At 40.1% G+C, this 16,021-nt stretch overlaps 1 protein-coding gene across 2 annotated transcripts in view; it reads left to right on the forward strand.

The window, feature by feature from the left end:
• The first annotated feature begins 1,544 nt into the window (after positions 1–1,544).
• asic4a (acid sensing ion channel subunit family member 4a) overlaps positions 1,545–16,021 on the forward strand; it is a 108,813-nt gene continuing 94,336 nt past the window's right edge. The window contains exon 1 of one of the 2 annotated variants that reach the window (XM_088083068.1): positions 1,545–2,506. In XM_088083068.1, coding sequence (XP_087939194.1) covers positions 1,931–2,506 — 576 coding nt within the window. In that variant the 5' untranslated portion in view covers positions 1,545–1,930. The remainder of the gene's footprint in view (positions 2,507–16,021) is intronic. The other variant, XM_042494639.2, reaches the window with a different exon arrangement.

Raw genomic sequence — 16,021 nt, forward strand, 5'->3', positions numbered from 1 at the left:
AAATGAGATATTATTGGCAGTGTGAAAAACAACTTGAAGGTCAGCGATGTTTAATCCATTGTATCTCATTTTTAGGGCATCAAACAGAAAACAGGCCGGGGGTTTGGAGAGTTATTGGCTCTGACAAACGTAATGCCATGCACTCCTTGAATGGTTTTCATGTGCCAGATGTGCCTGCGTGTTTTTTCTTCACATTTGGTATTTAGTCATGGCGTGGACTGTGAGCTTTCATTTCCTCTGTGAGACTGTAAATAAGCCCAGCATCCTCTGGGAGTGACTACATAAAACACTCTGTGGTTAGCAGACCTCAGTGCCTGCCAGAGGCATAGCTATGCCATGGACGCTTCACTTCTGTCAAGTAAAGAAAATATCCTAGATATCTGTTTATCTAGCAGAAGAACGCACCATCAAAAGACAATCCTAATAAAAAAAAAATATATATAAAAAGCAAAAGTTTGAGGCAATGACAAAAAATAAATAAAAGAAAGAAAAGGCAGTTAGGAGTTTTTTGTTTTTATGCTTTGTCCCTAAAGGAAATGCTGTTTTTTAACCAGTGAAAGAGATTAAACAATTTTAATTATTCTTAACATTTAGTGTTTAATTATGCCATAAATTGTCCTTTATTTACAGCAAAAATTGTGGTGTTTCACATGTCAACATCATCAGGAGAATTGGTTGGGAGGGTAGGAAAAAGCAGATTTCTTTTGTACCCTTATTTGTTCTGCAGTTTTGAGTAACCTTGCATTTCTGATGTTCTCTCGGACTTGACTTGACACGTGTGTTTGTAGCGGTTGAATTCACTTTTAAATATGCCTTTTCTCTGGAGGTCCCAGCCCCTTGTGATGCGAATGTGACCCGCATGACTAATTCCATTTAAAGGGGAATAACATGCATTAGGGCTCTCACTTTTCTGCCTCGCATTTGCATAATTTTGTTTGGCAACTTGGAAAAGGGCCATTAACAGCACTGAGACACACACTGTAAAGGATAGGGACCGAGGCAGATCAATACTTTATTTCAACATCTTTAGCAGCATCGGGGTCCAGATCAGGAGGCATTCACTAATTCAAATTCGTGCAGGAGTCTTGTGATGCTTCCATTAGTTCCTGATAAGAAAACACCGTTGTACTGCCTCTCTTAATCTCTGACAGACACGTTCTCTCGATCAATAGTCTTTTACTTTTTTGTTGCAAAGACAAGATTGATTGCCAGGAGTCGCTTGTGCTCAATTCCACTTCTCGCACTCCTCATTATTGTTTCAATTAGGCATTCTCTAGAGACCTTTTAAGGGGTGGCATTAAAAAGCGCTGACCCCCTGCGATGCGCATCAAACACCGGATGTTTGGCAGAACAACCTTTGACACCAACTTTATTTGGGTCAAGAAGTGAAAGCGCCGTCCAAACAAGTGGATTAGGCAGGAGGGGGGCTGTCTGCGGGAAACGCTGGGATGACCGGGGGAAGTTGCGACTCGCGCCAGTGAGGAGGAAATAATCACAATGTTACCTTCTCATGAATTATTAAGTACCCAGTGCCTATTTTAGTCCGACTGAAAATGCTGCATTTTCATCTGTGGGTCTGAGGCAGTGTGCAAGGGTGTTTTTTTTTTTTTATTTGACAGCTGTATTACTGCTGATAAGCGAGACTGTGTGAGCTGATCAAGTAGTGAGACAAGCGTTCAGAGCAGTAGCGGCACAGCAGCAGCAGCGCTCTAGTCACTAGGAGCCGTGGCGGCAGGAGCAGCAGCAGCACTATCAGTCACAGCAGAGGCAGCAGCGGCAGCAGCAGCAACAAACTCTCTCCTGTCTTTTTCTCTTCTTTCTGGAGTTGTTTCCTGCTTAGAGGACAAAAGCCAAGGAAGTAGGAGGCAAGTGATCCAGGGCTGATAGCTGCCATCAAAAACAAAACCAAAACGCAGACCTGGCTGCCCCCATGCCTATCGAATTTGTTTGCAAAATCAAATTTGCAGAGGAGGATGAGAAGCAGAAAAGCAAGCAGGATGGGGACAAGGAGAGCCTGATCGAGGAGAGCTGCACACCTCCGGCTAAGGACTTGGCCGGGTTTGCTAACTCCTGCTCTCTTCATGGGATTAACCACATCTTTGTCTCTGGTCGCCTGGGCATCCGGCAGACTCTCTGGGCTCTTGCCTTTTTGACTTCACTGGCGCTGTTTCTATACCAAGCGGCTAAGTGTGCCATCTCTTACCTGGAGCACCCTCATGTCACGGCTCTGAATGAAGAGGCAACCCCGGAGATGGTTTTCCCCGCTGTGACCATCTGCAACATCAATCGCTTTCGCTTCTCCGCGCTCACCGATGCCGACATCTACCACCTGGCTAACTTGACGGGTCTGCCCCCGAAAAACAAGGATGGACACAAACCTACTGATTTAATGTATCCTGCTCCTGACATGCAGGACATCTTCAACAGGACAGGACACCAGTTAGAAGAGATGCTCATGAGCTGCAATTTCAGTGGACAGAACTGTTCAGTGGAGGACTTCTCTGTGGTGAGTGAAAAAGTTTCTCAAAGTTCTGCCTTTGCCGGACGCCTGTCATATCACATTGCTTCATAGTGATTTATCAGCTTTATCAACACTTTTTTTTTTTTTTTACAGAACAAGTTCAGTAAAAGCAACATTTTTAGAAAATCATACAAACACAACTTTACAAGGCTCGTTAATACAAAACTCCCGATAAGCATGAAAGCAAATCGACTGCTTAAAGGCAAGAGGAATTGAAATTCTCTTTGTGCGTGTGCTCATCTCCAGGGGCCATGTGGTTCCCACGATACATTTCTGCATGCAAGATTCATGACTTTGGCTCAGTCATTGAACAGTATTTCGTTTCAGTAAGTTCTTAGCAGCAACAGTGCTTCTCTCCAGCCGTGTGTTTCAGCCTGTACCAGAATCTATTATGTCAAAGAACAAAGGCTGCTTCTGAAAGAGAGAAACGGAGAGCTGTCGTATGTGGTTGTATACTTTTCTAAGGCAAACTGTGCTTTAATGCTGCCTCCAACTCCAGTAGCTGACAGTGCATGGCAACAAAATTGTCATCGAAAATAGCCGAGTCTCTTCTTCCTCTCTTTTCCATCTCTCGCTGTCGCTCCCCTTCTCTCTTCCTCACATTGCAGAGCAGCTGCCTCTCTCTCTTTTTCTCTCTCTCTCTCTCTTCCTCACTCTCTCTCTCGCTCTGAGCCCTTGTACCTTTCAGTAGGAGAGGAGTAATGCTTCTTCAACGTTGTATTTCAATCTTGCTGCTGTTAAGATTAAATATTTAAAGACAGACATACATGATTTTTGCATTAGCCAGATTGACTAAAAGGAATGAAACAATTTCCATGAGAGAGTGAAAGTGTGTGTGTGTGTGTGTGTGTGTGTGTGTGTGTGTGTGTGTGTGTGCGTGTGCGTGTGTGTGTGTGTGTGTGTGTGAGAGAGAGAGAGAGAGAGAGAGAGAGAGAGAGGGTCAGGTGAAAGAGAGAGAGTTTGTGCCTGTGTTCTGTGCACTATTTATTAAAGGCACTGTCCTTGCGGGAGATGGATTTCCCCATCTCTCCTGCAGGAATAGGAATATGCAATTGCTTTAGTGATGATAAAGTGTGGGTGTCAAGTCTTAATAGGGTGTGTTGAACATTGATATGCTCACCTTCCTGAGACCTAAAGATTCTGTCTTATCATGGAGATGGCACCACATTACCTCTAATGTGCCAAATTACACTGAAGAAAAAATAACATTTAACTGCTTTACATTCTCGAACAGCATATATTTTTTTATTTTTCTTTGTTGACTTTAAGGCAGCCCCTCACATGGAGACGTAAAATTACCTGTGACATGAGAATGGATCCCCCTCCAAGAAATTTTCTCAGTTGTTTCATCAGGCAAAAGAAAATGTCATACTCCTCGAGGGTGCTGAAAACTTTGACGAAATTCAGTCTGAAGCAACAACATGACTCTAAAAGTTTATAATGTGCTTCTAGCACGTTTGACGGCAATGTTCTCTGACACTTTGACACTCAGTCCTCCCTGAGTACATTAATTAGCAGACAATTCTGACATCCAGGAAATGTCTGTCCCGTGTCAGTCTATGAAGCGTCCCATAGCTCTCTTTGGACAGTGGGTGACTTCATCACAGATTACGATCCTGTTGAAAGTTCGCAAAGCTGCTGTTTCCTCTCTGTCGGCTATGTGATCTGCATTTTCGGGGGCTGTCAGTTAGATTTGTTACAGGCTACTTGCTGCCTCCACGCATGACAAATCACTTACTCAGAGTCCTGGTGGGAAACAAAACTGGGAGTGCATTGGGAGGAAGGACTGGGAGCTGTGGGACCAGGCTGGAGAGCAGAATGCAAAAGCAGCTGAGTGCAAACTCGGTCACAAGCGTTCACTCCTCTGTTCGTGTTTGCGTGAGTGTGTATTTTGTTACTACAAATTGCACCTCATTTGTTATGGCAAGGAAGCCATTATTACAGGTGGTTTGTGTGCTATTAATTGCACACAAACATGTATAAACCCACATCTCCCGCGTGCCTCGGTCATTATTTGTCCTCTCATGGGGCCCTCCTTCAGGATCGGCTTCTTGTAATGTGTTTTCTTTCAATTGATCACCCTGTGAGCTCCAGATGTTTCATTTTGGTAATAGCTACATAGATGTGGGGCCGTTGGGAAAATTGCATGATGAAATATAATTGAAATGTTTTCTGACATTTTAGCTTCTTATGTAAACAGGCCTTGTTTTGTGCTCTGCTTACCAGTTTGTTTTATTCCACAAAGAATTTCAAGTAATTGCTCATAATTGAGTTTATTATTGCATTTGAAAGGCAAATTTAGGCAAAACTCACTGTCTGAACAGTGTGCTTGAAAATACTTGAACCACCAAAAATCCAGGGTGTGACTAAGTTTTTTCCCCCCTCCATTTGAAGTTATCAGTTTATTACAGAAAATCATTAATTGTCTTCTGTGCATTCATTGTTCAAAAGATTTAAATAATGGCACGTCTCAGGGCCAGAACAAAATTGTGTTGCTGCTCTAATTTATGGCAGGAAAACACATAATCACGTAGCAGAGAAATTTGTTTTCCCCTTCCCCAGCGTCGTGGACCGGCGTGATTATTTGACGTAGGTAATAAGGCCATTCTTTATAATTAAAGATTACATTATTGACTCGGATTAATCACAGAAGATAAAGCTGATTCAACAAGCCATGAATAAATAGATTATTTTTCTTCCAGTCTAACTCTGAATAATTGTTCATCTATTGTGTTGTGCTGTCTCAGAGATGAGCAGCGAGCCCTTTGGCTTTTTTTTTTTTTTTTAAACAGAGCTCTGAATTGGTTTGCTCTGACTCTCTGCTGTGTTTGCTGCTGCATTATCAGATTTTGCTCTCAGCAAGGACAGATCCCTTCTGCATATATTCATGGAGATAACTAAACAGCTATAGGGTGGCATGCGAGGTGAGCAATAAAAACCCGGGTTAACGGGGACAACACTGAAGAGCTCTCCACCTGCAATCTGTCATTACACTGACTGAAGCCCCTATTGTGTGTTTTATAGATAATTGAAAGTTTAATAGTGTTAGCTATAGATGATGTTCACCCCCCTCGCTCATCCTATCCTTCATACTGGGATGAAATCTTAAAGCACATTAATGTAAATCAATCTGAGACATTATTATGAGTTGATCTCAATAAGTGCCCTTGTGTGGTTCATCAGAAAAAAATATATACTTTAGTAGAAAAAAAAACGTGTTAACAGCCTAAGAAAAAGCTTGTTTATATTCAAAATAGGAAGAGCAAATTAATTATATTTGTATTTGAGAGTTGCATTTTGTTGTTTGTATTTTACCCATAGGGTTTGTACCAGAAATGCAGAGAAAGACATGCCTAGATTGATTGGTTTAACGTCTATTTTGCGAAACAAGTTTTACATTTTCCTGAAGCCATGCACAACTTTTATTTCTAACTCCCAGGCGCAAGGTCACACCACTTCATCAGTCTCTCTTACTCGGATGTGTGGTTTTCCAGCATCTGTGGAAAGATAAAAAGTGTGATCATCCCCACAAAAAACACAAGTCCTGACTTTGTGACTCCTGCGAAAACTCCCCAGTACAGGCTTTCATTCTCAGTTTTATATATATATGTTTGTGTGTATGTGTGAAAATGTGCCGTCTATATGTGCAGATAACTGTGAGAGTGACATCCACCTCCCTTGTGGGTCTGCACGCACCCCTTAACAGCATACCCTCCCACCCACACACTCACACGCACGTCTCGCCGTGCCACCCGCCTTCCCCCTGGTGGAGAGCGAGGAGTGTGGGAGCGTGAAAGTGACTGGCTATCTGGACCGGCTTCGTCTCCAACAGCCTGTCAATTAGCTGTCTACAGTTCCACTGCTGTGGGTGTCCCTGCAGCTTAGCATGCTGTCTGATATCTGATCCGCACACCCGACCCTGGAGGGCCGCCGCTGAGCATTATTACACCCCCCACAACCCAGAAACAAACAAATACACACGCTGTCTTTTTCGTCTTTATTTTACCCTTCTTGCCAAATGCAAAAAGAAATAAGTGAACATTGATCCTGTATCTTTTGAGGCTAAAGGGTGGACTGCTGCTTTTGCAACCTACTTCAGTCCCACTGCACTCCTTTTCCACCTCCTCCTCCTCCTATCAGAGGAAGATGAATTACAGTGCAATTGGTCGGCTGCACCTCCTGATATGCATCACCACTGTCTAATCAGATGAAAGCCACCTGTGACCAGCCACTGGATAACACCAATATGCAAACAGTTTATATTTGGAAAGATTTACCCCTTCTATCACTCTCTGAGCCGGTTTTAAAACCTCTCACTGTGCCACGGTTTGGAGCGCTCGGTTTGATGGGGAGAATCTCCGGCTCAGGGATGGCTTTTAACTCAACGATAAAGGCTTCCGATGTTGTGGTACTGCTAAACCCCCCTCCTCTAACCCCTGGGAGTCTTTTACTCACACAGGCATTTGTCTCTTTCTGACAAGTCATACACCAAGCTGTTGGTAGTGTTAATGTGGCTGCACACACACACACACACACACACACACACACAAACATGTGTATTTAGAGTGTGTATAGTGTAGACAGAATGCTTCCCCATACAAACACACACAGGTTTCATCACAGATTGAGAGAGTTGGCTCGCAAGATTGATCATGACTCCTGACCGGGGGCCCCTCCCTCTCTGCAGGATCAATACATCCTTCAGTCAGATTGCTTCCCTGCCCTTCCTACTCCAAGCTTGGTGTGACTAATTATCTTGTGCCTGTGTTTTGGGGCCCAGTCTCAGCTGCATTTGTTAATGCCGCCAGAGTTGGTGAGGAATTTGATCTTTAGAACAAGATATCTGTTTGTTTTAGCGTATATCCAGCCCAAATCAATCAATATACACTGTCTACCTCTTCCCTAAAGGGCGCTGAAATTATCGAGCAACACGAGATGACTCACAGCTCAGACTGCGTGGGGATGGGGAGGAATGAGCATTTTGATAAAGTGAAATCAAATTTAAAGTCAGATCCAGAAAGTCAGAATAGAAGTTTTTCATGTGTGGCTGACTGACGTTGAAGTTCCCCTAAAACAGCGGCGTCTGAATTAGGATCCACCTAATAAAGAGCAAGAGGAAATTTTGATGGATATTGCACCCTTGGGCATGGTTAGATTACTACGAAATTTAACAAAGATTACTGAATTTGAATTAGGTCTTGCAAATGAAGCCTGTGTGTCCACATGTTGCAGGGTCGTTGGGGTAATGACGATTTTCTTGATTTTTATTTTGTGCATGTTCTGCTTATAAATTGTTGTGGCATTTTCAAGCTGGGTCTTTATATTACCAGTTTGAAAGGTTTCATTTGCTTCAGTGACCCCTTCAAACAAATACATCTCCACCTGACTCAGAGCAATACCCAAAATATCTTTTTTATTCCCCAAGATTATTTTGAAAAGAGCTCATCAGTATATTTAGGAAAAGACTGACCTCGGTTTGAATAAAGCTAATAATTGGTGTTAATTGTAGTATGTATTTTTGTTGAAAAAAAAAGGAAAAAAGTAGACTTCAACTCCAATTTTGATTAATGAAGCATTCCAGTACTCTTGTACATCCGTCATAATAACGCTTTTCAAAAAAAACAATTTACATTGATGATGAATTGCATCCACCGGACAAGATAACTATGATTGTGAAAGCCTTTGGCCGAGCACGCTCAACATGCACACTTTTCTTCTTAGCTGCCAATGTGAGCTTTTTATTTTGTCATGTTTCCCAGTCTCTGAATACATTAGTGGAAATTCCTCTGAAAAATTAACCAAGCTTGCTTTTAGGCCACCGCCACATAATGGGTTCGTGCTTCTTCATTCCCCCCGCTCATACGGTTTAATTACTTTGGGAGAGATAGCACATGCAGGAGGTGGACAAAAAAATCAAGACACCTTGCAGTGTAATATGGCTCAATGCAGTATTTTTATTTTTGTAAATGAAAACTGAACTGAAATTTAAGAATCCATTTTTTCTAACATAAACAACAGTAAACCATTTTCAAAAATTATGATTTTATTATTATAAAAAAAAATTTATTATTATAAAATGTTACAAAATCATTTTATTTTCTTTATTTAAATTTCCATGTCGAACTGCACAGAATAAATTTTCAATATATATCACATTAGTCACGGAAGGAGCGAACGTTTGAGATCATGGACTTGAGCCACTAAAGTAGAGGATTCAAACTAGAGAGCAGAGCAGTGTGGGATCATTTGGAGTTCATACCAGAAAGTATCAAACTTAAGTGCTTAATGTCTCCTGGCAGCCATTTGTAACTTTGAACTAGAAGACAAAACCAAAAAATCTCAAAACGCAACTCAACTGTTGCAATAAAGATATTTTACAACATTTTAAGGGGAGAAATGCCTAACAGCTAATAATATCAGGACCAGCTTGAATGGGAGAAATGTGGTTAGCCAACAGTTTAACGTCATGCTCCAATGAAGCTGCTGTGGGTCAAACAGTCTGCAGAACATAAAAGAGAGAAGCAGCTGTTAAATCAGGGATATCTACCAGATTATGCAGGGCTCAATGGTAAGGACCGCCTGATTGCCCGGGGCTAGTAAATCTAACTAACTAACTTGCCCGATCAGGCAAGTGTGGAAAAATAATTGAACACATTGTTTTTTCTGAAGCTGATGATGGAAGTAGCTAAGGAGTGAGTCATCTCTGTCCTCATATGAAACGCAGTACCAATCAGGCACTCGTATCAATTACCCTGGAAACAGGAGTTTAGTTGGGTGGTTTTAGACAGTGAACTGCACAGTATGCCACAAGTTTGAGAGCAAAATGAATACAACTGGGTAGGTTTTTAAAGGAAAGTCAAGTTTTCAAAATATTTTTATAACCACTGATAAATAAAAGGATTTGTATTGGGATAAGTATAAATTGACTTTGGGTAAGTAGATTTCTGGCTCACTAGCCTGACCACCATGTGAAAAAAAACCATTAACAATGACCTTATTTTGCAAAACATTCAAAAGATATACAGATCCACATTTTATAATGCTGAGTAACCAGTTTATGATTACTGCTTTAATTCCAAATTTAGGTCAAACTGGAAGGGCACTCGGAGACCACAAAACTAGTCCCGTCTACTATATACTGTGTGTCTGGATATATTTCCAAACCTTTTCCAAGCAATTGTGTCAAACAAGTGCTCCATAATTACTGCTTTCTGCATAGTGTTTGCATAACTATAATACATGGTGACAGTGAATTAATTTAAAACCATAGTAAAATCTATTGAGTCCTGGATGTTCTTTGTGCAACTGTTTTATCTCATCGTTTTATGTTGCTCAGACCTATGAGCTTTTATGTGAATTTTATTTATTGATTGAAACTGTGTTGCTGCTATTCTTGACCTGCTCTCCCTTTAAAAGAGATCTTTGATCTCAGTGGGACAAAACTGTTTAAATAAAGGCTAAATAATAATAAAATGAAGTAGCTGAAAAAGAAACTATTAAAGAAAGACGGGTCATGATATCAGTGGCAGCTTTCGAGTTTGGCACTGGAGCCACAGTTTTGGTGCCACATCTGTTGAAGTCACTGAAGGGTACAGGGCAAGACCCACTTTCATATCTTCGCTGTTTCACCTTTCACTGAAAAATCCTTCCACCAAATAAAAACACATTATTTGATGTTTACCGATGTTTGTCATCTAAATGTGCTTATTTTCCTTGTCATTGGTCTCCAAACAGATTACAGCGTTGCCCATTCACCAATACCGTAGCTCTCTTTCTGTTTCTTTTACACATTCACAGGCATTGCTTCTTACTGATTTGACTTAATTAATGTAGGACATCTGCTGGCTATCGTTTGCTCAGCAAATGACAACTTTTTTCATTGACAAACAAAATAACAGGTACTGGTTATCGAGAAAAGTCCAGATATATAATAATATGGCAATTAGCGCCACTTCCTGATAATATGAGGAAACATTATGAGCTTGTTTACATTAGCCCTGCGGAATATTAATAAATATCATTAACAGACTGAAGGTTGGTTAGTTATTGATAATACATTACATTGTAGCCTACAATGCTTGATGCCAATAGGGGCTTGAGATGCAGTTTCAAGACAAAACCAAGATCTGTTTGGAGACCAACAACAAGGAAAAGAACATGGACATTAAGAAAAAAAAAGCCAACATCACGTAATGTGTGTGTTTTAATTTTGTGAAGGGATTTTTTTAGCCAAAGGTGAAACATCATTCACTCCAAAAGTGGCACCAAAGTCAAAATCTGAATGCTGTCACTGACGTCATGGACTTTCCTTCTTTCATGTTTTCTGTGGTAGCTGACCTGAAGTAAACAGGGACCAAAACAGTTGCCCTAGCAACAGAATAGCAAGGAAAAGGTCTATTAAACTTTACTTCTCTACTTTACTTAAGATTTTTTGCATTTATTCCACCAAGACCAAACACCCTATTTAGCAGTGTTAACGAAAGTGAAAAATAATTTGTGTAACGGCCCATGATTTGGATCTGCTTCAAAATTAAGTGGGCTCTCTCTTGGCCCAGGCTTCACCCTACCACCAGGTTTCATGAAAATCAGCCTTTTTGTAAATAAAAGCTCATTAAAAAAGGGCAGAAAAACTAAAAAACTGAAATAGATGCGATGAAAAGCTTGGAAAACTGATCTCAAACTCTGAGGGTGAGACTGTGTCAGAGAGGTGTTATATCACCTCTTAGTTGCAAGAACACCATGAACATCTTACAGTCTATTATTCTCTGTTCCTCCTCATTGTGTGAAGCCCCTGTATATTTGATATTTTAAATTGATTTGAAATGTAGAAATCACGGCCAGTGTGACTTGGACGAAAATGTCAGTCGGCTACAATTCAGCCGATGGAAATAGCATACAGCACAAATGTCATAGTGAATATTTACCCCTGGCATAGTCTGAACATGAATGCCTCGTCTGTCCGCTTGGCTGGACACTTGGCCCTTATTCTGAATTATGTCTAATGTCACACACTTGCCTGCTCCCCTTGCTGCTTTTGGGAGTTTGTTACCACACACACTACACATAACCAACATGCTTTTTAAAATCTATTTCCTGTCTCTTTTCCCCTCTCTGGCTACATTACTGTTGGCTACAGTTATGCAAACAAGGTTTGAACTGTTGTACATAAACACTAAAGTGTCATGACAGGTGTGATATTTTGTCTGAATCTATATGACTTTGTGGTGTAGACCGACTGAACAGACCATCCTGTATGATGACATTTGGCATACCTTGTAGCTTCCTCTTGGGAGCTGCGTGCAATGATTTGTCAAATGGCTTTGAGGTTGGGGCAGCAGCACAATGCACCGAATGCTTTTTTTCCCCGTCTGTAATGTTCACACCGACTGACATTCTATATTACTTAATAATGTACAGCAAGCTTATGGAACAATACCCTACAATAGAAAATGCTGAATAATTCAAGTTATTGCCCTCCTAATGTTAGTAGCTCCTACTGGCCATCATGGAGGCCATTTGCTCTGGAGGGACCTTGGTTACGTCTTTATACTGTTTTGTAAAGCTAAGACAATAGCAAATTGCACATTTTACAACAAATTCAAATTTAGGTTGCAGATAAAACCTCGAATCATTCAAAGCGGCTGTAGTCACAATAACTAACAAAGCATAAAAAAATAGATAAATAAATCCCCTAGCTGAGGTATTTTGGTTGTTAATTGAGCTCCTGTGCTTACTGGGGTGAAAGACTTGAGTTTTGTTTTTGTTTTTAAATTAAATTTTTCTGACCAGCATTGTGATTAAAATGGTGATCATTTTTAAAACATAATGATAGATCTGTATTTAGCTATCGTTAGCTTGACAAACTGACAGAAAGAATTCACTAATCTGAATGCCTGACTTTAAACCTTCACGGTGATAATTTTTTTAAATAAAATACTTTTATTCTTCAATTAGCACGTAGCTATGTAGACACTATGGAAAAACTGTGCCCTACACATTTGGGTTAGGCTCTAAAAAATGTGATAAATTGACAGTAGACAATTGTATCTGCACAGGGATCAAATTATATTCATTACTGTTCAAGTAGTCTGTGAATGGAAGGTTTTGTATTTTGTCAACACAAAAATGTCCCATCAGACCCCCCACTCTCCCTTACTTTGTATCATGTTTTTTTTGTTTTGTTTTGTTTTGTTTTTCCCTGAACAGCAAAAGACACAGCCCACTGAAATTTAATATAAATAGTATGTCTTCCATCTAAACAGTTTTTTTTACGTGTGTTAATACTGCAGACCCTGGAGTACAGAGAGTATATTCATGAGGAAACAGCCAAAAATATTTATTGTTTCGCTAAGTCACAGAATTAAGGTGAATTAGCTGCAGCAGTAGTACAACTTCCTGCATCAGTTACTGACCTAAATTTCTGCATGCGACAGCTACTTTAGACACTTAATTATATCAGTTGTAATTAAAATAATTTCAAAATTGCTCTCAGACAACTTACAATTTTGATATCAAAGTGATAATTGATCATTGTTGCATCCCATTGTATCTTCCTTTTGTATGTACTTTTTGCCTAGCAAAACAATGACACACTTGTTCTTTATTTATTGTTTTACACTTTAGAAATGGACACAGGCCTGAAACACATTTTTCTCCTTAGATATATAAATATTGTATACACTCAAATCTTTATTGTAACAGTGTAAATGTACCCATTTACCAACCATCTGTAAAGCTCCCTTCCTCTCAGATGTGTTATGTCTATGTCTTGTTGGGATAACATGTGGGCTGGTAATCTTTCACATGATGCTGGCAGCTTCGTCGTCAGGCTCTGTCCATGTTGACAAAACACTTGACCTTCAGGTGCAGCGAAATGTCATCTGATTTAGCACAGCCAGTTTGAATTGCCACCACTCATTTTGTCATCCAAGCGCTGTGTTTTGGTTAGGAATTGTCAGGGCAAATGCATTACAATATAATGAGCTTGCTTAGAGCATCTGAATCACACCCATCACAAGGCTTAATGTCATTTGGAGGCCACATTTCTATAGCTGATAGTGCATATATGTATGTGTGTGTGTGTGTGTGTGTGTGTGTGTGTGTGTGTGTGTGTAATTGTAAAGAATATGAAAATGGATGACCATCCATTACATGGTATATTTTAGCATTGATGCCAATTTGTTGGTCAAATAAATGTGAGACATGTAGGCATCTTTTGTCATGCATAAGAGAGATACTATGCACTACAAATCTTTGAAGTGGCATTCATGCTGAAAACCATAATTTTATCCAAAATGACAGTAAGCGAAGCCATCATGCACTGAGGTCTTGCAACATTTAAGATGATATTGTGTATCATTTTATCATTGTGCAAGTATTCTGCAATATTTATTTTTTGTTGGGAAAAAATACATTATTGTCTCTGCGCGTCCCTTTTTTTCTCCTGATTCCTGCTTCTCTTAATTTATGCTTCTCCTTCAGTTGGCACAGTAGCTTTTGTCCAGTGTAACGTCTGTCAGGGTGTATTTACCTACATTCCTCGTGTCCCTTCCTCACGTGACATCGAGCCACCATCAGGCGTGTTTGTTTAGACAAGCGTGTAACTCTAGTCATGTTCCCCAATGGTGTTGTCAAGATTAATTCCGTGTTTTCCTAATGCATGCTAATGAGAAAGTTGTGTGCATTTGATTGTCAATAACGTGAAATACGGCCCTGCTCCCTAAATGCTGGCTCCGTTCAATAACCTATTAAAGTTGAATCACAGATAACTTGGCGCACATCAGGAAAGCAATCTGAAATTTGTGCTGACATTGATCCAGCAGGAAGGAGACCTATTGCTCCGATTAACACTGTTGCCCCAGGAGAGGAGTCCCTTGGCCATTAATAGCCTACTGTCCTAGATTTCACTTAGACCATATAAAATGCTTATATTTATGAGACACGAAGGGGTAAAGCATCATGGACATAGTAGCCTGGAACTGACATTTTTAACCATCTCTGGGAGTTGTGTTTTTGTACACAGTGTGTTTCATTTCAAGGTAAAATTCAATCCCTCACATCTTTTTAATCTGTCATTGTAAAATAGTTTGCTGATTGAGGAGTATAGTGTATGAAATACATAGACTAGAATAGAAGCTATTCACTGGTAGCAGCCGGATGTGTGTATATGATGCGAAATGTCAATGTTGTGAAGCTAAGGTTAAGTTTTAAGGTTTAAAGGAGCAGTGTGTAGGATTTAGAGGCATCTAGCATCGAGGATAGCTGATTGCAACCAGCTGAAATCCCTATCATGTGCCAAAGTATGAATTCCGAGTTAGGATTCCTTCAGGGTTCACTGTTCACGAGGTTTTTACCGGGAGAGAAATTATTCTTAGAGGTCTCTTCCTCTCCAAAACAAACAAACCCAGTGATTTGAAATGTGAAAACACTCAATAAAACTGTTTTACGTCACAAGTCAGAGTTTCTTTGATGCTGTTTGGCTCGTACCAGACGAGCTGTAACCCAGCACCTGCTCGTGTGTGTTCACCTTTTTTCTTATCCAAATGTTGAGGAAGTTTTAACCACTCCACTGAATAAAGCAGATTCAGGTTAAAGTCTGTGTTTTCCAATGCTTTTCAGCTCCTCGCAAAGGGGCTTGGAACTACAGTGGCCGACGCAAAACTACAGATGTCCCTATCCAAAGTCAGTGTTTGGTTTGCAGTGTTTCCCATAGATTTAGAATCAGTGTGTGGCCGTTGCTGACGATGGGGGTACTTCAATTTAGAAAGTGTATGATTGTATTTTTTTCTGTTTATTAAGGAAAACAGATACAAGATTATTAACTTTCTTGACATTTTGTGAGTGTACTTAGTTTATTTATTAGACAGAAAAGGCCAGGACAGCTTGCAGAATGTAGTGAATATTTCGATCAAAGGGTGAAAGGGAGGGTAGCAACACCGCACACTAATTTCGTCATATACTGTGCATTCTGGTGAAATTTCAGTTGGGTATGAAGGTGTGGAAAAATCGATACCACCCAAGCCTAATATATTATTATCATTATTACCATTATTATTTTATTATTATTATAATGATATAATGATATATTTCTGCCATTATATTCCACAGAATCCCACACACTGGAATTTCAAGCAGTGTTAAACCAATTAACTGGAGAGATAAATATTTTCTATTTTGTTGCACAAAAAGTCTGGCCTCTAACTCCTCATTTAATAATGAGTAAACTCTGATTAAACTTTAATCTCTCTTCTTTTTTTGTTGTTGATATTTAAGCAACATTTCAAAATCTTGAAAATGTGGCATTTGAGTTGCCCTTAACAACAGAGAGAGTATTTGAAGCTGGGAGGTTTGAGTTCCCAGTTACAGTTCCTTGCACTTTGGGTGTCATCTCAGAAGCAGCTAATGGGTGTCCTGACACATTTTAAACAGTGCACAGGAACATCTGTAAAATGCCATGGACCCTCTCTGTGTGTGCCAATTATTTGAATACCAGATGTCTGC

Source organism: Plectropomus leopardus, chromosome 10, assembly GCF_026936395.1.
Source record: "Plectropomus leopardus strain MGB_pleo_1.0 chromosome 10, ASM2693639v1, whole genome shotgun sequence".
Lineage (NCBI taxonomy): Eukaryota > Metazoa > Chordata > Actinopteri > Perciformes > Serranidae > Plectropomus > Plectropomus leopardus.